This window comes from Gallinula chloropus (genome assembly GCF_964237585.1).
Source record: "Gallinula chloropus genome assembly, chromosome: 2".
Lineage (NCBI taxonomy): Eukaryota > Metazoa > Chordata > Aves > Gruiformes > Rallidae > Gallinula > Gallinula chloropus.
In genome coordinates, this window is record NC_140086.1 from 125,490,780 (window position 1) to 125,515,874 (window position 25,095).

Below are 25,095 nucleotides of genomic sequence, written 5' to 3' on the forward strand. Positions count from 1 at the left end.
AGGAGACAGAAGACAAAGGTTAACATGTCAGGGAATGTGTGTGTGGGGGAATTAATCTATGAAACAAAGCCACAGGCTAAAGCAGGCACAGGAACAAAGAGCTAAGAGCCTCTGGGCTCTGCTGTGACGTAACGTTTTACCCTTTCAGTGTCCACGGGTTCGCTTCCTTTCCAGCAACGGAGAATGTTTCCTTCATCCTTTGCTCTGATGGACCTGGGGTGGATGCAGGGGCAAGGGAGTTTCAGAATGTGATCTAGCTGCCTGAAAAGAGCTAGGAGTTAAAAGGATATTAGTTCAACGTGAAACATTGTCACAGATATAAATACTTTTTAAGTTTGGAGGGTTTTTTTCATAGTTTGTAGCACAAATATAGACGCTAATTAACATTTTCTTTTCTGTTACTTTACCTTCCTTTTGCTAGATAGCATTAATTTACTTTCTTCTTTCTTTCTGTGGAGCGTAAGCCACCGTGAAAATGAACTGTTTATAGAGGAGCAAGAAATTCTGGAAGTAGCCACTGTCTCTGTACGGTATTCCATTCACTGGTGCTGCTGCTATCTGAAAACTAACCTGCATGAAAAGGCTGCTGTAGATTTTGTTCCTTCTTTATTTTATCAATATGGCCAAGCTGCCATCCCTTTAAAATAATGAATCAGTTTCATAATACCTTTTCTGGAGTACACAAGCAACAACATTTGCTGACTTCTTTCAGGTTAGCTTTTTCAAAATATTGGTAAGCAAGGCATGGAAAGCAAAGGAGGAGAATGGAAATAGCACAGATAGAGAAGTTAAACCTACTTCACACTCTTATATTTACTTTTTTTATTGCTGACAACTTTAAATACTGTGGTTTCCCCTATCAGAACTTTTTTAGAATGGCCAGTCTTGATCTGCACTCTGTATATGTACTGTCAGAATGTCATTTTCATAATAAGTATTTGATCATCATGCATTCCCTATTTGATTTTGCCTCCACTAAGACAAACTAGCTTACTTCAAAACATTTTCTTAGTATAGAAATCAGAACTTCTTCCAATTAGAGTCTGAGCAATCACAGGAGATATATATAGTACAATATGGTGGGACAGACATTTTCCATCAGTGAACTACTGTGGGGTTTTTTTTTAGTGGAGCTGCTGGTTCTAGTAAGTTTTATTTCACTCTGCCTTCCTAAACGCTCTTCACAGACACATAACAAGTAAGTTACAGACCTGCAGCCATCCAGGGAGCCAAAGAACTGAGCCTAGAACAAGGATCCAGGAGCATGACTGCTTTCATCTCTGATCTACACTGGTTTTCTCAGATACATTAGGCTGGTCATCTTTTTCACCCATAAAATATTGATAATACCTATCTACCAGTAATGTTGAGGATTAATTAGTTAATATTTGTACAGTACTTTGCTGATGTAGTATATAAGCCTTAAGTATTAACAGAAGTCTCTGTTTCATACAATTATTTTTCCTTATTTCAGAGTCTTTGGAATAAATTTTTCCAGGATAAAGAGCTTCGAGCAATGATTGAACAAGATGTAACAAGAACGTATGTAGATCTTTAAAAAAAATTCTCTATATAAATTTAGATTCTGCGTTTTTATGTGGTATACATTATATTGTGTTGTCTTAACTTTGGTTAGTGTAAATGTCAGGATTGTTGAACACGAATGTGTAGAAACATACATTAGATGTATAAAAATATGGCTTTCTAGGAGTGAAAACGGGAAAATCGAGCTAAACATTAAACCCTGGAGATTTATTGGTATCATTGAAGAAAAGCTCTTCTAAATTAAGATATTAGGCAATGTATTACTATGTGAAATTTAAAGTAGAATTTTCCATACCAAGCAAAGGGAAGGTAAGAGAAACTGAAAGGTCTTGTCACTAAATTATGATCATAATAAAAGATTGAACGGATTACTTTCTTTAATTCTTAAAACTTATTCAATCAATAATAAAAAAGCAGTTTGTAATTAGTAAGGGAAATGTCACTCATCTAGAGAAGTTTTTTTTATTTTTGTTTATAACATTTCTAGTATTATTTGTCAACATATGTCTTCTGAAATTTGTCCTAATATCACTGGGATTATTTTTTCATCTTCTTGGCCCTTAGGTCATTCCTGTGTAGGAACTTGTTTGATTTAGAACACTCAGTCCCTGAAAAAACTTCTTTTCAGAGTCAAAGCATTGACTGAAGTGTAGGTCTAATTAATTCAATTAATGTTTTTGCTACCATGTGAAATTCTAATGTATTGCAAATATTTTTCCTTATAACTTGAAGAAATGGTGGTAGTCATAGATTTTACAAATCCCAAGATCTCACATTTTCATTTACAGAAACAAAGTCGTGCAGTAGAAATCACTGCTCTCTGGTTTTGGAATATTTTATATGTCCGTCCCTAGACCCATTCTTGAATGCATTTTACCATGAGATGTATAATTAAAATCTGAATATGCTTTCATGTGCATTCTCACAGATGGTATTTTTTGTTTGTTAAAGGAAACAGTTCAGGATGTTCTAAGATTAAAATATATACATATCTAAACTATAATTGGAGAATGAAAAGTTGTATGGAGGTTATGTTGGATATAAGACTGTTATTTAAAAAAAAATACATATATATATATATATACACACACAAAGTGCAGGCTCTCACTCTGGCAAATGGCAGAATGAGTAATATTCACTAATATCAGTAATAGTGACTAAAGAAATTTCCATTTATGTATTTATTCAAAATAATGTCTACTTGAAACACTAGCAGCATACATTATGTGTCATCAATATCAAAATAAGTAAAATTATGAAGGACTGAATTTTATCAAAGTAACATGAATTTATTTTGTAAACTACTTGCCCTTATGTCACAGAATCACAGAATAGTTGGTGTTGGAAGGGACTTTTCGAGATCATCTAGTCCAATCCCTGTGCCAGAGCAGGATCACCTAGAGCAGGCTGCACAGGACAGCATGCAGGCAGGTTTTGAATGTCTCTAGAGGAGGAGACTCCACAGCCTCTCTGGGCAGCTTGTACCAATGTCCTGCCACCCTCCCAGTAAAGAAGTTCCTCTTCATGTTTAGGTGGAACTTCCTATATTCAGTTATGTGCCCATTGTGTCTTGTGTTGTCACTGGGCACCGCAGAATAAAGCCTGACCCCACCCCTCAAGTATTTATAAGTATTGATGAGATCCCTCATCAGTCTTCTCTAAGCTAAAAAGTCCCAAGTCCCTCTTCATAAGAGAGATGTTCTGGTCCCCTAATCATCTTCACAGCCCATTTTTGTACCCTCTCCACTATCTCCCTAATCATAAAACATAGTGTGCATTTTATGTATGCATATTTATCTCTCTGTAAGCTATCATTGGTGTATGAAGCAGCAAGTTCTACATTCCTTCCCTTTGGAATGTGAGTACCCTCTCTTTAATGTCCCTTTCATTTCCATCCTTCAAGTAAATTCCTGGAGTTACAATTTAAAGATTTGTCTTTATCTTATAGTGGTTTTTAGTAAAGGTTAAAATAATTGAGTATTATATTCAGTCACCATAGCCATTACCTTCTAGCTTCTGTTTCTTATTTAACAATTTTTATATTATTTGCCATCGAGTTCAGCACCCCATCATTCAAGTGTCAGGTGAATAACGCTGTAGAGAGTGGAGTTAACTGCACACAGAGTAGCAAACCAGAATCCCATCTATCAAAGCAGTAAACAATTTATAATGTTTGTATTAGAATTATCTGAAATGTTGTAATAATACATGGGAAAGGTGGGTAGAAATAAGCTTTTTAAATTGATAATGGATTAAATTGTTTTAAACTTCAGAATTCTGTTACCTAAGGGGAACTCTGATCAAGTCCTTTAATGGGTGTGTGTTCATACACATTATTGAATCCTTATCTCACCTAATAATTATATTTTTTAAACATAGATGCTCACAACTGGGCTAATCATCCTTTAGAGTCTGTGTACGTGAAGATTTTTAGGACAAATCATCTCTTCCTGAAGTAACTGTCTAGTGTAGGTCTGATGAGTCACACTGTAGAGAAGTGTGTTTTTCTTTGTTAATTATAAAAGGCTTCCAGTTTACCTGGATGTAGCTAATGTGTAGTCATCTGAATTCAGGGTGGAGTGAGCCAGGCCATAATGTCTAAATACAACTTTTTTGCCTGTTGCATAGTAAGTACTTCCAATATTCACAAGGAAAGTAGGGAAGGACTTTGTTAAGTTAGTCCTAACTCATTAGTGATCAACATTTCTAATTAATCACCTGACATATTTTTATGGTAGTGGAGAGGTTTAGAATGGATTTTCCTTTAGCTGTCTAGAAATGTGGACTTCTGAGCTGGAACCAAATGCCATCTCTTTTTGTCTAAAGTGAGAAGCTTCTGAGAATGAAGGTGGGAAGGAGGGTAAGGGATGTTTAATTAATGCAAGTAAAAACCTTACATTAGCTGTGGATAGCAGTACTAACCAAGTTATGACTATAATAGTACATTCTATTGTTCTACAAAGAAAGGGAGGTGTGTGTGAATTAGCACCATAGGAACTCATAAGAGACTTAAGAATGCAGTGATTAATTACTGTCATTCAAAAGGTGTACCAAGGAACAATACTGATTTATTTTGTGATGATTAAGAAGGTAAGGAATAAATAAGAATTTTTTAAAATATTCTGCAGAGATGGAAAGCAGCAGATTGGCAGGTGCACAAGCATCTAAGCTACCAGTCAAATCAAAATACACATCTCCTTGCTGGCATCACCTCGTACATCGAGGATTGTAAATGGCTAGATTGGATTACCCTTTTTATCTCTACAGTATTTTAAGAAAGCCAAATGTGTAGGGGGCATTCCCAGTAGATGAATCGAGTGGATTTCTTTTCTTTTGTAGTAGTATTTTTATTTTTAGTCTGCCTAGTTTCAGCTTTGAGTCTACCTAGTTTCTGCTCTAGGACAGTGGAGGCTGAAGATGAGTAGTGGTGGTTGGTGCTCTCCATCTCCTAAATAACAACCCCCTGCCCTTAACAAGATGGTGTAAAAGACGTTAGACAGCTACATCTTTCCTAGGCATGTAGAAGAGATGGGAAGAAAGAGCAATCCCTTGAGTATTGGGCACAGGAGACAACATCTAGTTTTTATGTAAGAGGAGGGACTGCTGCAGGGGAGAGCTACCTTAATAGCAATTTATTCCTTTTCAAGAAAATAGTGAGTGGGGCGGGTGACACAGTTGTTACTACTCTCTACCAAACCTTTGCAATTGCAAGAGCACCTTCCATGTTTTTCTGATTTAGTAGCTTTCCTCATTCCAGCTGAGCAGCAGGGTTGAAGAATGGCAGGGGATGGATTCTGTTGTTGAAAGAAATGATGGTCTCTCCGTGGGTGTGGTTAAGAGCCTTATTTCTGTCTACTGCCAAATTCATTGTATAAAGTACTTATGCGTCCTTTTATTTGGTTGCCAGCCTCAGTTTCTTCTCTGTCAAAGTCTGGCAGCTTCTGGTGTAGGACCCCTACATGGGCTAAAGGAATATTTTAAAAAAATACAGCTAACTCACACCAGCCTTCACTTTCAGAAAGCAGGAGAATTGAATGTGCCGTTTAATTGTAGTAGTTGTGGTAAAACAGTCTAGCAAAATTGTCCTGTCCTTATGCAGTCTGTCTCAGAAATGTAATTAAATGTAATATTCTAGTGTTCGTGAAAAGTATTTTTCCTTTGCCTTATTTGAGGATACTGTATTTCTAAAGCAGTGCTTTAATCATAAAATGACATTCTCCATAAAAATCCATCCTGAACCGATAGTTCCCTCATGATCTCTTGTATTTACATTTACTATAATTAATACTTCAGCCAGCTTATTCCTGAGTTTGTTATTATCCTTTCTGTCACAATCTCTGCTATTACTAGATCCTCACAGATATCTCTGTGTATTTTTGAGTTTTCTTTGTTAGTCTTCTCTTCTTAAAACTTCATAGGGCAGGCCTGAATAACAGTCCTTCAGAAATAATCTCTTCAAACCCCTAAATTATGTCGATTGCCATCTGCTGTAATGCACTTCTGGTCTCAGCTGTGTCCTTCCTTTACTGTAATATGATTAGTACAAGTGCAAACAAGTTTCCAAATGTTGGTCTACCATTACCCCCACCGGGTGCCAGGAAAATGCTACTTCCCCCCCCCCCCCCAGCCCAATGCCTTTCTCAGGACTTCAGTGTTGCTGCTTTTCAGTCCCCTTCTCTTCTCAGGTCCTTCATCCAAGGTTTTCAAAGCACCTTTCTAGGCTTAATTAGCTATGCGTCTGTGCTTACTTGTCAGCACCTCTGTGGGGTGAGCACAGTGATTATTGACACTAATAGTTTTATCTGAAGTAATTTGTTGTAATTCCCTGTATTGTGTCTCCGTGTCAGGTTTTACAACAGCTTTAATGTAATTGGTCTAAAGTTCAGCATTGGAAGCAGGAAAAACAATATTTGCTAGAAGAAAATTTACCTGTAATCCATGTGATTTCGTTTTAAAACTGACAATACAGTAGCCTCTATTTCAGCAATCTGGCCTGAGGCCTATTGTTATTGTCTTTTTAAGTATTATTCTGCTTTTCTTCTTTCAATCTCACCTCTTCCTTTTTTTTTGGTATCATACCTTTCAAGGTATTTTAAATTGTATTTGTTCCTGCTCCACATAGCTGGGTGTGGATCAGGGTGGTTGCTTTTACCATTGAGGTACTTCTTCAGTAAGTGTGAAAACACTTTTTTTTGTGCACTTATTCATTGAAGCGCATCCTGCATAACCACTTGATTTACTACTTCTCACAGTCAAGGAACAGGATGCACAGGTGAGAGTTGCTTCAGAATAGTTATACGTTCTAAATATTTCCATGTTCCTGGATTATATGCAGATTACATGATTTTGCCAGAAGTTTTTTTCCTTTTTCTCACTCTAGTTCCACTTTGATCCATTTCACTTAGTAATGTTTACCCTGCCAGAGTATCAAATTATTTCAATACTTATTCGATTACTTATTAAATACTAAAGACAGTGAAATGCCTACATGCTAATAAGGTATACTGGAGCTTGCTTAGAGCTGAAGCAAATTGGGATACTGGTTTTCATGTTGGTTGTGAGATATTTTAATAATCTTGTAATTAAATTGCTAATCATTTTTCAAATCTCAGTGAAATATTGAACCCTTGTGGATAGGTTTCTTCTGAAATACTCTTCTTCTATTTAATTCCAGTTTAGAAGTGGAAATTTTGCAAACATTTGCAACATAACAGTAGCTCTTGTACTTTTCTGTAGCCCAACTTTCATCTGGAGAAAAAGGAAGAGCAGGACTAAGCACTGTTTGTGAACTGTAGGGGAGACTGATGATCCAGTTACAGTTGCCAACCTAACACGAATTTAAAAAGTGGGAGCATGTCATATAAAGTACATTTTCTATCCATGGAGCTTTCATCTTTGTGGTTATTTTTCCAGTGCCTGAATCAAATCAGTACTGTTTGCAGCAGTTTTAGTTTTAACTGACTTGGTTTTTTTAGGGGAAAAAGAAGTGTCTTTTCCTAAGTGTTCCTAGCAGGTTTTAGATTCTTTAGTCAAGGGCTTGGCAATAAGTGGGGCAGTGTTTTGGAGTTAGTACTTGGGATTCTGTGCAGCCAGGGGCCAGAAGAGTCTTCTAGGCTTCTAGGTTTGACAGTAGGAGTCTGTACAGAAAGGAGAGTGTAGGTAGATCTTCACTTCAGTCATTCATTGCCTCTCATTCTGTCTCCTTCCCCTCTGCTTCAGCTTGTTTTCATGGCACGAAGGAGGAAGGGAACTTGATCCTTTAGGCAGTTGGAAACATATTGTACATTGTTTTATTTGGATTAGATTCTCCAGCTCATTCATTTTCAGTGGATTGGTGGTGTGTAAGAAGTTGACGATAAAAACAGTCTGCTATTCTGTTTCATTCTTGCAGATCTCTAGTCTTCATAATGCTAAAAGGGATTACTTATTTAAATGTAGCTGGTGATGTCATCATATCTGTGTAGCATATTAAGGTATATTAAAGAACATGCTTCAGAATTTTGGTTGCAAAATGAATGTTACAAGTCTTCAGAAGTATTCTTACTCTAGCAGCGCCCATAATTCACAGGACGGTGGGAAAGCTGACAAGGGAGGTGCTGTGTCAGCTAAAACCATATCTGGTTTCATTTAGAAGACCAGTGACTGTGATTCTGTGTGCTATATTGTTTATTTCACTGTATTTCTTCATTTTCAGCTTTCCTGAAATGCAGTATTTCCAGCAAGAGAATGTGAGGAAAATTCTTACAGATGTTCTGTTCTGCTATGCCAGAGAAAATGAGCAGTTGCTTTATAAACAGGTAATGAAAATACTGTACAGGTGGCATTCATTGACTCAACACTTTCTATACGGTTTGACAATAATGTAGTTCTGTTGTATCTGAAGTTGTATCATAATGCTGAAGTAATCAAAGAGCTGCTTGTCAGCTGGATAGTAAAAAAAGTGAAGCTCATTGAATAACATATGCTTTTTCCTCATAATGCCGTCCCTCAAATTGTTCTCTTTAAGGTTGCTAAGTCGTCTAACTTCAAATTTCTTTATAAACATCTTTCCTCTTTGGTGTTGGTTAAGAAAGAAAAGAAAAAAGAAAGGATTTCTCTGCTTAGTGAAAGGACATATGTAGCAGGACTAAAAGTGGTACTGAATAAACAAAAAAACATCAATAGTGACTTCCAAAATATAGGCAAATTTTATTATTTTTAGTTTTACATAACATCTTAAGTTTTTTCTCCAAGTGCTGAAGCCACACAGTACATTAGTGAATAGATCCTTTATCTAACCCTGTGGCATCCAAATACAATGCAGCTGACAAACGCCTCTTGACTGAGGGATAAGGGTGCTACAAATACCACTTCTGACATCATTACCTGAAGGAGAGCCTGCTCGAACCATTTCTGATAAACTAGTAAAGAAAGCCTTAAAGCTGCACTATCCACATCCATATGGGATGCAGGCTGAATTAATTGAACAGTTCGTTCTGAAGGTTTTGAGGTGAGTATAAACTTGATGCTAAATGAATATAGCAAGACCAATATGCAGAGTATTGACATAAGTGTATTTGTTTCTTCAGGCTCGTAACTGTAGGGTGAATAAAGACTGGCAGACTGAGGGATGCTCTGTGAACATGGACAAAGGATAAATGGTAGAGCAGCAGACTTTAGCTAGACAGAAATTTTTTCATTACAAAAATACAGGGGTTCCACAAATGTGAAGATTTTTATAAGACACTGTATACTTTCAGGCATGGTCTGTGACGACCCTGTTCTCAAGCCAGGAAATCAGTGGTGTTTCATGAAAAGAAAAAAAGGACACATACCAGCTGAAGGAACAGTTACTTCTGACGAACTGTCTTACACGTTGTATCATAAATCAAATCTGTAGTTATCAAACCTATGCAGTCTCCATCAGCTGGTTATTTCTCATCTTTGACAGACTGTGAGCAAGGAATAGCCTTGCATGAGAGCAAGAAAAAGTAAGATTTGTGAGCTGTATTTTGAAGGGCACTGCTAAAGAAAAAAACTTCAGCCTCCCCTTTCTAGTGAATATAGGCTGGAGAACTGATGGTGAGAAAATGGAAGAACACATTCCAGCTAATTTAGTCTATCATTTATTGAACAAGAAGTATTATTTTACTCCTTGATATAACTTAAAAGGACTTAATTACCCTCTGCTCATATTTAAAATCCTCTTGATTCCTTACTAAGAAATAATACCTTTCTGCATAAGGATGGAATATTTAGCCAGATCAAATTTAAAAAGAAAAAAAAAAAGAAAAGCCCTGAGTTTCATCACAAGCTGTTAAAGCTATTATTTTCTACTAGGTGACACCCCGTTTAACATAGACCATATTGTTAATAGTTATGGGATTTTATTGAATTAATGAGACTGTTATCATGTAGTAGAATGTCTTGCTGAGTTAATTGAAACTGCAGAGATTATATAAATGGTATTAATGAACTTTGACTGCCTGATGCCTCAGCTTTAATAAAGACTGCTTGGTGGGCTAAATGAACATAGGCAGATAAAAGAACAGGTTCAATTTTGCGAGCCTACAGGCTGTTGACAAAGAAAACTTCTTTACCTCTGTTTTCAACTGGTGTGCATCAGTAATGCAGTAATTGCAGGAAAGGGGTTGCCACAGGACTAAGGGGAGAGGTGAAGTGCAGGAAATGAAATAAATTTGGATCATGAAAAACTGTTGATTTAATCTCCCTGAAGCATATTCAGTTTATCACCCAAGTCTCATGGTGCTGCGCCAAGTTCACAGACAGCAAATGACTGTGGTTTTCCTCTCTTCTTGTGGTCATGTGCCACTTTTATTAGGAGCTTTTCTTTTTTTATTATTACTTCAAGGTGGGTTTGTTGGGGTTTTTTGAAGTCCTGCTCTTGTTAGCTTATTAGTAGCAATCCTCCTTTTTCTGTCCCCATGTCCCTTTCTTCTTAGACATTTCTTTCATGTCCATCAGTACCCTTCTTGGAATTAGCTAATAGGAAATAGAGGTTGTGATGGTGACAGGATACAGAGGTTTTTCACTCTTTTAGCAAATGCCTGTGTTGCAGTCAAGCTCCCTGTCATATGGTTCAGTTTTTACCATTGACTCAAGCCCCCCTTCCTATAATTTACACTACATATTTTCTTGAAAATAATGGTTACCACCAATTCATCAATAACAGATCACCTTTAAGCTGCTCTTTCCACAGTGACCTGAATGCAAAGCCTAGATTACAGAGTTCATATTCAGTATCCATCATGGGACTGGTTCTGTTGTTCTTAGGAATTCCTCTGTCTCATTTGTATGTCTACGTACAAAAGCTACTATGTTTGCTTTACATACACTTGGCCAGTAAATGAAAATCTAGACTTCTGTCTGTCAGTATCTGCACAGGACCCACGTTTCTCTTTCAGAATATTTGGAAAAAGTTAGAGCTCCTTTACAATTTGCATACTTAGAAATGTAAATAAAGCGTATCTGAAATTTACAGCATTTTATTGAAAAAGTTACATCAGCATATAGTCTTACAAGGAGCAATCAATAATGTTTGTTTAATATACATATATGCATGGAAGTTGTCTTTGTAGTAGGGTTTGAGGTTTTTTGACCAGCATGAAGTAACATTTTATTTGATGAGGAAAAGGATATTTCTGTCCCTAGTCAAATGGAGTAGAATGTTGTGAAGCTGTATTACAGATTTTAAAGACAGAATCCTCACTGGGATCATTGAATTTTTAAATAGCAGCTGTAAATATAAAATCTAAAGAGAATAGTATATTGTACTTAAGAATATGTAAAAATTACTCTTAGCATTTTTCTGTAAGATTGGTGCCAAAATTCTGGTCCTAGTTACACTGAAAATAGTGACAATTAAGCTAAATTAGTAGGCGAACTATTGTTCGCTCATGATTTGATTGCCCATAGAGAAGTCAATATAATTTTGAAATGCATTGATTCACTTTTCATCTAAGGAATGCTGTGTTTCTGGTTTTCTTTCTAAACTGTGGACTGTATTATGAAATCAATATTTTGTTGTAGCTGGGATGTGTCATAAAATTATCTGAGCTCTGTCAACTTACTTATTAACACTAAAGAATTTCAGTAAACTGCAGCATTGAAAAAATATGTGTATGCATATTACACTGGTGGCTTCTCTTGCAAGCTAAAAATCTCTAAACATTTGAAGTACTCTTGTAACTGAAAGATCAGAGGTAGCTTTTTGAAATCCTGATATTTCATCATCTGTTTGTTTTGTTTTTGTTGTATGTGGGCAGCCACATTATGATTCTACTTTATTATAAAGTTGAAATATTATTATGTTGGAAGAATGTATGATGTGCTTTTATCTTTCATAACTAATTCTTATTTTATGTCCTCTTTCTTTTCCTTCAGCTTATATGTTTACAGCTTAGGTGGTAGTTTTATTAGATAGTCATGTTTTTGGCATTTCCATTTCTCTTATTTGATGTTAGTGTATCAGGGCGAATAAAAGATCAGACATGGAGCTGTTAATTAACTGAGGACTGTTCATATGTATGCAAGTACAACCCAGATTATCTACAGTCTATTTAAATATTTTTGCCACTTATATTTATTCTAATTCTGGATCTGTCTCTCTGTCTCTCCTGTTCCTTTCCCTCTTGGTTTGACCATGAGACTTTCAGAAATCTGAAGTTGTCAATTTATAATCTAACCCATATTGTTGCGATTGGGAATTTTACGTCAGCTTCTGAAAGCAAGTGGCTATGTTGTGGTTAATCTTTTTTTTTTTTCTAACTGAATTTCTATTCAGCCTTCATCTTTCCAAGTAGTCCCTAAAGGTTCAGAAACAGAAAGAGTAAGGAAACACCCAAACCTCAGTACTTTTGCTTTTGTTAGTTTTGCCCAGTCAACTGACAGTTATTGCTGCACCCTACAGTTGAGGCTATAACCTTCATCTCAGTACTGAAGAATTAAATTTCCAAAGATCTCAGTTGATAGCACATAGAAATTTCCAAACTTTTCTTTTTCCTTCAACACTGCTAGGTATTGGAATTTCCTCATACGAACAAAAAATAATGACTGTCACACTTCCCATCACACTCAGGATAGATAATCATCAAGAGGGCACTTCCACATCTGCCTCACTGCATAGTTTGGACCACTAAAGGAAAATCCCCATAATGTCCAATAAAAGTGGAAGGCTTATAGTTGTCAGTGTATCTGCTTGATACACATGCAACTGATAAGCTAACTCAGTAATATTGAATACTCCTCAAATGCTATGTGGAATATCAACTGATATACTATCAAAACAGCAGGGTAGCTCCACAGGCATGTAAACTCTTTCATTGCTCATGTCTGTTCATCACTGAAAGGGCTGGAAAACCAAGTGGAGAGGTTTCTTAGCTTGTAACTGCAAGCATAAAACAGCTCCTGTCTGGGTACCCATCATCTAAATCCCAACAGCAGCTTGAAATGCCTATGGGCTTGGTGGGCCAGCCCCAATGCTCTTTCTGCCAACAGGATAGACAAGATGTTCTTGTGGACACCTCTTTCTGCCCAGAGCTTTCATCTGCAGTTAGGACTGAGGCTCCACTTGGTGAAGTAGTTGCACCTTTGAACTGGAACACTGCTGGCAGCATGTTCTTTGTCCATACAGCTGGGCAAGGACTCCACCCAGAGAAAGACCTAGCAGTGGTACCCAGGGTGCTGGTACCAAGCCCTGGCTGTACTTGGTGGTTTGGGGCTGAGGTCAGGAGTTCCCTCCTTCTCTTGGAGTGATCCTTGTGTCCAGAGGCAGCCAAAAGGTCTCAACCATTCATCCTACATCCCTTTCATCCCCAAAGGGCTCCCCTTGCTTCTTTTGTATGGCTGACCCTTATCGCAGCCTGTAGCTTGCGTAGTTCCTACCTGCCATCCCAGTCCACCACTGTGAGCCCAACTTCTCTGACATAACTAAATTGCCCAGTCATGATACCCCAAATCCTCCCTTCCCCTGATGTAATCTGAGAGAAGGGGCTGAATATCTGCTGAAGATGAGGTTTCATTCTGCAGGCTATAGTTTCACCTGCCAGTGCCTTGCTGCTTGCCAACTGGATTTGTTTCCTGAAGTGATTACTTCTGCTCCTGATAACAAATTGACAAGCCTCAGGTGAATCAAGGCAAATCAAGACTCCTTTTCGTTCCTGGTGAGCTCTGGGTAAAGCACCAATGACTGGCCAGGTTGGCCCAGCTGTGCTTCTAATGCTGACCCAAGTCCTTGACTATCCACCAGTTTTTCCTTTGCTGGTTCCTGCATGTTTCTCTATTTTTCCTATATCTCACTATAGATTATCTTACTATAGATTTATAGAATATCTTACTATAGATTATGTATATAAGTAATAGTCTGTACTGGAAGCGAACCAAGTCTCCTCTGCATAGTGTTGCAATGAGTTTATTTTTAATATTGACAGAACAAATTGTAAAAAAAGACCCAACTCATGTTATTTCTCATGTCCATTGAAATGGAAGTTTCATTTTCTAATTTCCCAGATAGCCACCCTTGTCTCTTTGAAGGCTACTGTTAGCTTTTATCTGTGGGTTTAGAACATTATCAAATACAAAATAATTTTAAATTTTGTAATTTGTCCCTATTGCAGATCTTTGTACTGTGGATCATGAATGTAATTGTTGTAAATAAAATTCATATTTATGAACATAGATCTTGGAGTAAGCTGCCAGGTGCAGGGTTGCCTACCATTGCCAATTTTTTGTCTGTTATGTTAGAAAAAGAGAGAATAACTTGCTTCTGTATATTTGAGAGGAATAAACACTTGGATTTAATCAGAATTTAAGATAAAAGCCATTGATTATGAAACTGTTATGTTAGAATGTAAATGTTAGTGCTTTTAGGTAGTCTGCAGCTAGTATTGCTGGCTGTCTGATGCTCTGCATTAGGAACTATTGCATGACTGGAAAAACTTACTGTAATTTTGCTTTCTTTTATGTTTAGGGTATGCATGAACTTTTAGCTCCCATTGTTTTTATCCTGCATTGTGACCACCAAGCGTTTTCACACGCCAGTGAAGCTGCGCAACCAAGGCAAGCATTGTGATTTATTTGTATAGCAATAAAAATCCACTCTCTATAAAAAAATAAGTAAACTGGCTGGACTAGAACTCATGCATTCCTTAATTCTTTGTTTATAATTGAGAAGTTAATATCAGGAATTGTTGCATCTTCGTACTTTGATGGGAGTGTCCTTATTTAATTTTCCCTGCCACAGCCTCTGAAATGGGGATTAAAAGTGTAGACATTGACTCCTTCACGGGTGAAAAAGGTGGGGAGAAAGAACCTAGGTTAACCTAAATCATAAAATCTGCTTAGCTGCCTACCTACTTTTTCACCTCATCCTTATTGCCAAAAAGGATTTGGTCTTTGTCATTGCAGAGGAGGCAGATCAGAGAACTACAGTCATAGAACAGACATGTTACCAACTATCTTATACCTTAAAAGACAAAACAAAATCAATATAGACAAATTACTGTGATTAATATTTCTTTCATCACCTGGAATGTAGCTGCAGTATCTGACTTTCCTTTGACTTGGTATCAACATTAAGTTTAGCTATTGATTCTCCATTCTACTCAGACTGTGTGTGTGTGCTTGTACACATATGTATAAAATACTGCATCACACATGAGTGTCAGCCCAATTCAGGTGTTTTTTTTTTTCTTGCCCTATATGTAAATTCATTTAAAAAAAATTAGTTGTCTTCTGGTATCGCTCGTATTTAGGTAAATTCTTTTTATTTGTCTTTTTGCACTCTGATTTGAAGTTTAGCAGTGAATAAAAGCCAATTTGATTACATGTACTTTATAATGTAACCTCTGTTAGCGCTCCTCGATGTGGTTGTGCAAATGCAGTTAAGCATAAGGGTGGAGATTATTTACAAGTGCGTGTTTTGTTCAATGTCTGTCCTTAGATATCCTGAAATTACCTAGAAGATGCTCTTCAGTGCTAAGTAACTTAAAATAACAGTGTGTTATGCACAGCATTCTGTTCCATCCCCACTGAAAAAGTGGAGCAAAGTAGATGGAAAGGAGGTGCTGTCACTGATTAATTGCTGTTAAAGTACAATAAAAATACAGGCTATTAAAACAAAATAAATTAATGTTTTGATACTGCATATTTGACCAGTAACCATTTTTTTGTTGTTGTTTGGGACAAACAGTGATAGATTGTGCGGCAATCAATTATTCTAGATCAAGCATATTCAAATAATACATTGTGACATTCAGTAATTTGTTATTTGGAATAATTAGATGGTTACTTCATTGTAGTGCAGACAAGGCAGCTAATTTGTTTTTGATCTTTATAAAAAGGAAAGACTTCATTTGTTCAATGGAGTTGCTCTTTTTAATTAAAAAGGCTAGTTTTCTCATTTGCACTTTATATGAAAGTTGGCTTATAAATACATAATAGTACATGCAGAACGCTGACCAAAAATAAACATTCACATTTGGATTGTTCACTGTTGCCTTTTTCAGCGAGGAAATGAAAGTTCTTTTGAATCCTGAATATCTGGAACATGATGCCTAGTAAGTCTTAACAACTTCCTTTACATTTAATTTGCACTTATTTGTAATACTTTATTTAACAAGAAGTTTCTGGGTTTTTCCCCTCCAGTGCAATGTTCACGCGTCTTATGAAAACTGCAGAACATTGGTTCTCAACTTTTGAACATGACAGTCAAAAGGTAATTACTGCTCTAAAAGGTATTTATTGTCTTTTTAAGCAAATGTGATTTTTAGTGTGATTGAAGTGATTTGAAGCTAATAAGGCATCTTCTGTTAAACAACTTGATTAAAGCAGGCACAACCGAATTTACATTCTGTAGAGGTTCTTCAGAATTTTGTCAGAAGCATTGGTGGAAAGCCTTCCAGTTGAGAGTTCCTAGCTGTCAAAAGATCACTTGGTAATCAAAAGCCAAATGTGCAAACACGGATTCTTCTGTGTGTGAGTGATGTTCTTGTGTAGAATTGGAAAGAACGCCTGTCATGGGTACATCTGTGTGCCCAAAACCTGTGCAAATGTCATGTTAAATACATGCATATAGGCAGTTTAAACTATTGAGGCTTGAATTGTTATCAGCTGTTTACAATATAAACAATTTTCTGTGAAAACAAAACTTTAGTTGTAGACTGTCTGTCAAAGGTCAGGATGCATCTTTCCCTGACTTTATCAGTCCACTTCTTTACTTTTATTTTCCTTCTTGACTGCAGGATATTCAAACAGAGGTCATGTCTGTACCCTCAGACACCACTGTATGCTACTGTTTATCACAGTAAAGCTTTCTCTGTGATCTGAGCTTGGTTCTATAGAACTCTTGTTTGTAAGGACCTTCTAGGGACCATTTAGTCCTTGTCTGTAACTGTTTTTCATGCATGGCCTGAGGGACAATTCCCTCAGTCAATTGCTCAAGATTTCCTTTGAATACTTTTTTTCCTATCCCATTCTCTGTTTACGTTTCTCTCTTTTATGATTCCAAAAAATGATTTCTGTGACAGAGTATATGTAGAAGGTTCTAATAAAACATAACCATATTACAGGTATTGCCAAGACTTTCAGTGTATTATATCCTGAGAGAGTGTTGCTCCAAACTTAGTTCCAGCTTGATTCATTTCAACATTTTTCATGTAGACTGCGGAGTGAGTATCTAGAGTTAACAAAAAATTAATAAGAATTTGGTTGGGTTTGGATGATCACCTGTGGGCATCAAAACCTGTATTTGCAAATTGTGATTAGGGAGCACTAGTTCGAGAGATAGTTTGCCTGTTTGTTGAAGAAAAAGTTGTTCACCTAAAATGCACATAAAAGTTTCCATTTTCTTCAAATGTTTCAATGTCTCTGTGTATATATTTTATTAGGCGTGGAGCATTGGCATCTTGGCCTATGGTATCTACAGTTATAAATTACTGTTTGGATTTGGGCTTTTACATAATTCTCAGTAACTAAGGATAAAGCATATGAGATACAGATTTTATGAACTTATTACATAGTCACTTTTATTCCAACAACAAAGCTGTGAGACATGTTTCTCTGAGTGTCGCTTTTCAGAATTAAGAGTGTTCAAATGTATTTGTTCAGATTTCTGTGACAGAGCTGGTTAAGTCTGAGGCTGGATTTTATTCTGGGAAATAACTAGGTCTGCTTAAAGATGTGCAGTGCTTGGGTAGAAGGTGAAAGTTTACATTGCCCTTTCCAGTCCTTTCATGGCATAAAAAATTAACAATGCGGAGCGCATGGATTAATATCTAGTTGTTTGTTCTTGTTCTTTGCAAACATGTATAATCTTTAATAATCCTTTCTTGTACGTATGCCTTTTACAATCATGACTTTGAGGGTTGGCTACATAATAAAGTCTGAATCTTCACAAAGGAAGCAATGAAAGCATGTGCTCTGAGAGACATGTTACATTTTATAGCCTCTAACAGTTGGTTCCATTATGCCCAATTGCCATTAGAGAAGCTTCTCCAGCTACTCCATTCCCTAGTGGTTAATGAGAGAAATCTGTCCATGGTTTATACATGCACTATGTCCTAGCCTCTCTTTACTGCTGTAGCATTTGTTTCCTAAATGCATGAATATATAAATAGTATTAGTATTGACTGCCAGTCATTCCAGTTTGTGTTGTTGTAGGTTATGTCTTGTGGCAGGATTCGGTGACATTGTTCCTAATTCTTGGTCTGAATTTTCCAGCTGTGTTTTACTGACGTCCATCTTTAAACTGTTTTTAGGGCTGAACCTGATGCTCTCCTGTGAACCGTACAGGACAGAGTATCATAGAACAGTTTGGGTTAGAAGGAACCTTAAAGACCACCTAGCTTCAACACCCCCTTGCCATGAGCAGAGACACCCTCCACTAGACAAGGTTGCTCAAAGCCCCATCCAGCCTGACTTCTCAGGGATGGGGCATCCACAGCTTCTCTGGGCACCCTGTCCCAGTGCCTCAACACCCTCATAGAGAAGAATTTCTTCCTAACATCTAATCTAAATCTCCCCTCCTTCAACTTAAGGCAATTACCCCTTGTCCTATTACTCATTCCCTTCTAAATAGTCCCTCTCCATCTTTCATGTAGTCCCTTTTTAGGTACTGGAAGGCTGCTAGAAGGTGTCCTCAGAGCTGTCTCTTCTCCAGGCTGAACAAGCCCAGCTCTCTGTCTTCACATGAGTGATGCTCCAGCCCTGTGATAATCTTTGTGGCCCTGCTCTGGACTCACTCCAACAGCTTCATTTCCTTCTTATGGTGGGGACCTCGGATCTAGATGCAGGTTGTGTCTCACCAGAGCAGAGTGGAGTGGTAGAAACACCTCCTTTGACCTGCTGGTTATGTTTCTTTTAATGCAGCCCAGGATATGGTTGGCTTTCTGGGCTGCAAGTGCATATTGCCATCTTATGTTGAGCTTCATATCCACCAGTACCCCTAAGTCCTCCTTAGGGCTACCCTCAATCCATTCTCTGCCCAGCCTGTAGTTGTGCCTGGGATTACCCTGACCTGTTTGCAGGACCTTGCACTTGGCCTTGTTGAAGTCCACAAGGTTTGTACAGGCCCACCTCTCAAGTCTATCAGGGTCCCTCTGGATGGCATCCCTTCCCACCAGCGTGTCAACACAGTTTAGTGCACTCAGTCCCTCTGCCCATGTTCCCAACAAAGGTGTTAAACAGCACCGGTCCCAGTATTGACCCCTGACAAACACCCCTCATCATTGGTCTCTAGTTGGATATTGAGCCATTCTTTGAGTGTGACCATCCAGCCAATTTCATTAAACCTCTGAACAGCTTGGTTGTATTAGTTTATCAAGTGTGTTTCTCTTTGGTCTGTTTCTTTCACTCCAGCCAATGTGATTTTGGGGAGCAATTTAAACTGACTAAGTGTATTGTCATTTTCTCAACCAAATTGTGTGAGAGGAGGCGAGAAGACAGATCATATGCACTCAAGTCATCCACTTAGTGGAATTTGCCAAATCAGGAGGCATGGATAGTCAAGACATTGATTATTGATCGCAACTGCTGTCCCCGCTGATCCTGTCATGCTCTAAAGATTTCTGTTAATGGGGTTCACTCCTGATGTACATTTTGATGAATACCATTTACTTCTCTCAGCTTTTAAAAATGGCAAGCCAACATATATTATTTGATGCACTTAGCCATGTTGATAGTTGGTCTGACAGTCAGCAATGTGTCAGTGCTGCATTATGCCAAGGTGCACAAATGCTGCAAGTGACAAGTAACTCCAGTTTTGGCACTACTCCGTAAGAGGAAGCTTGCATTAGCTGTGATATTCAGAATATATTGACACTTGAGCCGGTCTTCTAATTTTGTAAAGATGGCTTTAACCTCACAGACAACTAATGGTGTAGAGGCTGATCTGATTAACTAGCTGGTCTTCTCCTATTGCAAGTTCAGACAAGTAGAAATATCTTAAGGCTGAGATTTCTGTACAAGAATCTAGGCCTATAATCAAGAAAAGCATAAAATCACAGATTATGTGTGTCACCAGAGTTATGTGTACATGTAGTGGTCACGCTGAAATTAAGCTCAACTTGAATAAACCAGAATACATTTCATGTGTGTCAGCTGATGGAATATGCACAGCCTATGAATGCGTAGCGTTACAGATTATTATGATTAGATATATTAGATATATTGATAAGTTTATTGCAAAAAAATTACTATAGATTGGCATTTAATGTTAAGGCAATGCTATTGGATCATACTTTAAGAGTTTTTTTTCTGTATAGACTGGAAGGAGATTACTGGATACTCTTTTTTTCAGTATTTTGCATTCTAGTGTGTGACCAAGAAAATAATGAAAGAGTGGGAAATAGCAATACAATGGACAAACAAAAGTCAGGGTAAAAAGAAGGATGCCCAATTAATAATAAAGAAGATAATAGAATAACTAAAAAAGGCGATAGGAGAAATATTCTTTCTCAAAATACCCGCAGCTATGAAGAACTTTAGTATTTAAATAAGCAGCAACATTTCTTATTAGCCCCTCAGATGCTAGATGTTTTATTTTAAATTTCTGTTTGGTAGAAGAGAAAAAATTTTGAATGAAAGGATGTCATTTCAGTGAATTTTATTTGACAGTCCGAGGGAGCTGTTGCCAGAGCTTCTTAGATGAGTATGACTTGATACCGCAATAGCATGGCAAAACCAGCTCACTGTAATAGACAGATCAGTCCCTTTGCTGCAATTGCTATAGCAAAGCAACAATTAAGCAGATTTTAAGATACAATTTATAATCAATCAGATCCTTAAATAGAAATATTTTACCTGAAATCACTGCTCAGCATCATATCATATTTTCTGCAGTACAGAAATGGAGTAATTAAGAAAAAATATTTGAAGCAAAGGAGATCAACATAAAAAAACAGGCTTTTTGGTATAAATTATTATATGTTCGCTGCCCACTTGAATGTTAAAACATGTTGTAAATTATTGTGAAATATGGGTAAGTCTCTTTCTTCCTCTTAAAATGCTGATACAGAGAGAATGGGGTTGAAGAGGGACTATAACCATAGGAAACAACCTTGGGAATAGTTTATACAACAAAAAACCCTTTCTTTATTACTGAATGCTAAAAATAACATGCTTTTCACTGAGTTGAACCAAGTGAATTTCCCTTTCAACAGTTTATGTTGTAATGAAGTCTTCGGAAATTATTAACCCTTTGACCTTGATAAGGCTTCTCTATCAATATACTGAGCAAAAGGGTAGAAAAACAAGAACTATTTTTTTTACATGAAGCTTTCAGGTCAGAGAGCCATGATGACAGATTGCAACAGTCATTGCAAACTCTTCTCCTCTTACTGTTCTGATTTTCCCTCTTTTACAATTTTAATATTGTTTCTGACAGCTTAATTCTCCATTTCCCTTTCCCTTAAGCATTCTCTTGATAGGTTTGCCTTCTTGTTTATTCCTCATTCTCCTTTCTAGATGTTTCCTATTCAGTGAGGTTCATTAGTTGCTGCATTTCTTTCTAGCATTCAGTCTCTTTTTCAATAATTCGTCACTCTCTTGGAAGAAGAACAAATCCAAAGCGACAGCAGGTTCAAAGATGCTAATCCTCCAGTAGTTTTCTTCCTCTGTTTCCACTTGGTGTGTATCATGTTCCAGATCATGACATAATTTGCACAACCTTTAGGTCCAATCAACTACCTTCTAACCGTCAGGTTCATCTCACTGTTCTAGTTCTTTTTTTGTTTTAAAAGTTTTCTGATGCTTTATCAAAGTTGTGTAGATTCTGAGGTTCAGCCACTAGATTTTCTGAGCAAGGGAAGCCTGTTTAGAAAGGATTGTTCGGAAAAAAGTCATTTCCTACTTGTTATGCAATTTATTGTCCTCTGAGGGCATATATTTTCTACTAAGTTACCATTCATCTGCTTTGCTCTGGACCGACTCAGACTGCTGATATTGAAGCTAAAATAAAGCTGTCAACACTTTGTCAGAGCGTGAAAAGTAAAGCATGCACGTAAAATTTGACGTGCAGAATAAGAGGATGAACCTTGGCATGCCTGGGAAGGGAAATCCCACAATACCTTCCACAGAAGTGGATACTTGAGATTCCTCTTTTGCTGGAAAGAAACAGATTAATATTTTTCTGTTTCTTTGGAAGCCAATGATTCCAACTAAACAAATCTCTTCAGACAGTAAGACTTCATGGGATGTTTTATTCTCCTTGTTTCTGTGTCTGCAGGAGAAAGACGTGATTACACCTATGCCATTTGCAAGGCCACAGGATTTAGGACCATCTATTGCTATCGTAGCAAAAGTAAACCAAATTCAGGATCATCTGTTGAAGAAACATGACATTGAGCTGTACATGCATCTGAACCGACTGGAAATTGCTCCACAGATTTACGGACTGTAAGTGTTTCCAAGGCATTATTTAATTCCTTCGATTTTGATTTCATGATATTGGGACATTTTTTCCTTAAATTTAGGATTAGAGAAATGGGGTTAAAAGGAAGTACTTCTTATCTCCTAGAACTTACGTGATTGGCAGCGTTACAGTAAATGACACCCCACTGTTGCATTTGTGACATTGGCATTCCCAGTGGCATTCCCAGTGCAGATAAAGTCCATTCAGCTGCATATTAGAGAACTTTACCAAGACTTCCAGAGCAGTGATGAAATACATGCTGAATCAAGCATGTATTCTACATGTGGTTTTCCAGTGAGAAGAAATGGGATAATAGGACACAAAGAAAGGGGCGGGGCGGTGGGGATGGGAATCACTAGCATTAAATTGTTTATTTACTTAATTTTATCACCAGTTCAGTATCTGAACTTTCCCCTATTGCAATAATGACATTTTGGATACTGATGTGCTGGTATGATAGGGTATGTTGAAAGTCAAGGCATGGAGATAATTAAGTGTCTGTATGCTGAGTCAGCCCAGGTAGTCCTTTTTACACTAAGCTGGTTGATACCCATTCAGCTGGTTGTGTATTTTGTGTCCCACTTCCAGGGGGGTTATTGTGCCAGGTACAACTTTGGATGTAGACTTGTCCACGTGCTTGCACAGTAATAAGTCTGAACTAGTTATGGCTGCTCTAGCCAGTCTGGGTCAATACAGAGCATGCGATTTGGATGAACCATGAGTAGCTGTTGAGGAAGAATTTTGCCGTTGTCGTCTGGAATTCTAGACATTTGATTCATTTTGATCATTTCTTAAAGAGCTGGCAAGCCATATGTGCAGTTGCAGTGACAGAAAAATGACACTTTTAATTTATTTATTTTTTTTCTTCATGCAGTGATTTGAAATAAGGTTGGCTTTGCCTTAAATGAAGAAAAAAGAAAAAAAGGGCTTCATTTATAGGTGTGAATTTCCAAATGTTATTGTGAATTAGATTTAACAACTCAATAGAAAATGTGGAAAGGGAGGGGAGAGGTGACTGTGTAAATGTCAGGCCATAACTGCAATGCTTAACATTAAAGTCTAATTTGATATTATAGTGAAATGGAAAAATGCTACAACATAGTATACCCTCAAGAGAAGAGTTGAACTAAGTCTAGGCAGTAGTCTCAGACTTACAAATAGCATACATTAGGAAGATAAATGTAATTTATTTAAATAATTTTGGTAGGAATGGGTTACGGGAAGAGGAAGAATCAGCCAAGTAAACTGAAGGTATTAAAAATACCAAGAGGATAGATGTCCTACTACAGTATTTTTTACATAGGGTGAAGTTGTGTGTTTTCCTAATGTCTTCACTAGTCTGGAAAAGATAGCAAGCATCCCTAATAAACTTCAGGGGTAGTAATGAATAAGTAGGCAGTATAAGTATCAAAGAAAACAAAAAGACAGTGTTTCTTTTTTTTATGAAGCCTTATGAAAACACACAAAAATAAAATAAGATAAACCTCAGAAATTTGCAAACAGGTTTTTTGGGGCAAAAATAATTTGTACTGTAGGTATTCACTTCAGTATAAGATTTTGCCTTCAGTGAGAGAAATAATTGAAAGAAAAAATTAGACTTTAGCTCAAAACATGACATTATAATAACAGAAGAATGGTGCAGTCTGGTGTGGCATAAATAGAACTGAATCTGAATAAAGAAATTTACAGTTAAGGGAATGAATTATGAGAGAGAGCTTCAGGCTGACTATCAGGAAAACCTTACTAACAGGGAGCTGTTAGACTGTAAAATAATATATCAAAATTAACAAAGGGAAAACCATCAGAATATTTTAAAGACAAGCTTTGAAAAGCTCTCAGAAATGGGTAGTATCATAGACAATGTGTCTGCATTGGCAGAAGAGGAAAGTAGGTTGCCTATGAGGTCATATCCTTCTCTGATTCCCGATTTATTATAGAGGACATGAGAAAAAGAAAGGGAAAGGAACATGACTGCGTTGTATTATTCTCACCTTTAATGTTGTCTGAACCCTTCAGAATAGTAATTTCCAGTAGTGAGCCAGCTGACAGTCTCAGATGCTGGATCTTTTCCTGTATTTAACATTTCTTGAACTAGAAACTGCATTTCTTAAACATAACAGGTTATTAATAATTGCCAACCCTAACCCAAGTGCAGAATTCATGTGAGCTTTTTGTTGAAGTTTATTGTTTTGCTGAAATTTGTTGGATTTGCCAACAATAAATATTAATCTGTCAGCCTTGATATCAGTCAAAAAAATACAGATGGTAGAAGGAAGACTGGGAACTTCCTTCAAAGTTTTTATGGTGTTCCTGGTGAAAAGTATCAACACGAAAGGCTTGTATTTAGTGGCAGTCTCCCCTAGCCTAAACAAGTTATACGGTTTACTTATTTTAAAAGATCGTATTTTATACTTTGCATTCTTCTATAGCCTTCTGGGGCAAGGTAGAAACATTTCTTTCTTATTCTTTGTATTTTCATACAGTTGATTTCAACCTTTGATGTTTGCAAATAGTCCTTTTATTTTTCAACCCCTAGTGAGATGTGTTCCGCTGGGAGGTCAGGCTGTTGTACATTTCCATGTTCAGAAACCATCCTTTAAAATAAAATGTGGTCACACGCTTCTTTAAATTATTCTTTCCTGCTT

General features: G+C 37.1%; 1 protein-coding gene across 1 annotated transcript in view; it reads left to right on the forward strand.

The window, feature by feature from the left end:
- Positions 1-25,095, forward strand: part of TBC1D5 (TBC1 domain family member 5) — a gene marked incomplete at both ends in the record, with an annotated part of 190,933 nt that overhangs the window by 46,433 nt on the left and 119,405 nt on the right. Inside the window, 6 exons of the mRNA XM_084260539.1 lie at positions 1,475-1,542; positions 8,240-8,342; positions 14,513-14,610; positions 16,050-16,100; positions 16,189-16,258; positions 22,265-22,434. Of these exons, the coding sequence (XP_084116665.1) occupies positions 1,475-1,542; positions 8,240-8,342; positions 14,513-14,610; positions 16,050-16,100; positions 16,189-16,258; positions 22,265-22,434 (560 nt within the window). The remainder of the gene's footprint in view (positions 1-1,474; positions 1,543-8,239; positions 8,343-14,512; positions 14,611-16,049; positions 16,101-16,188; positions 16,259-22,264; positions 22,435-25,095) is intronic.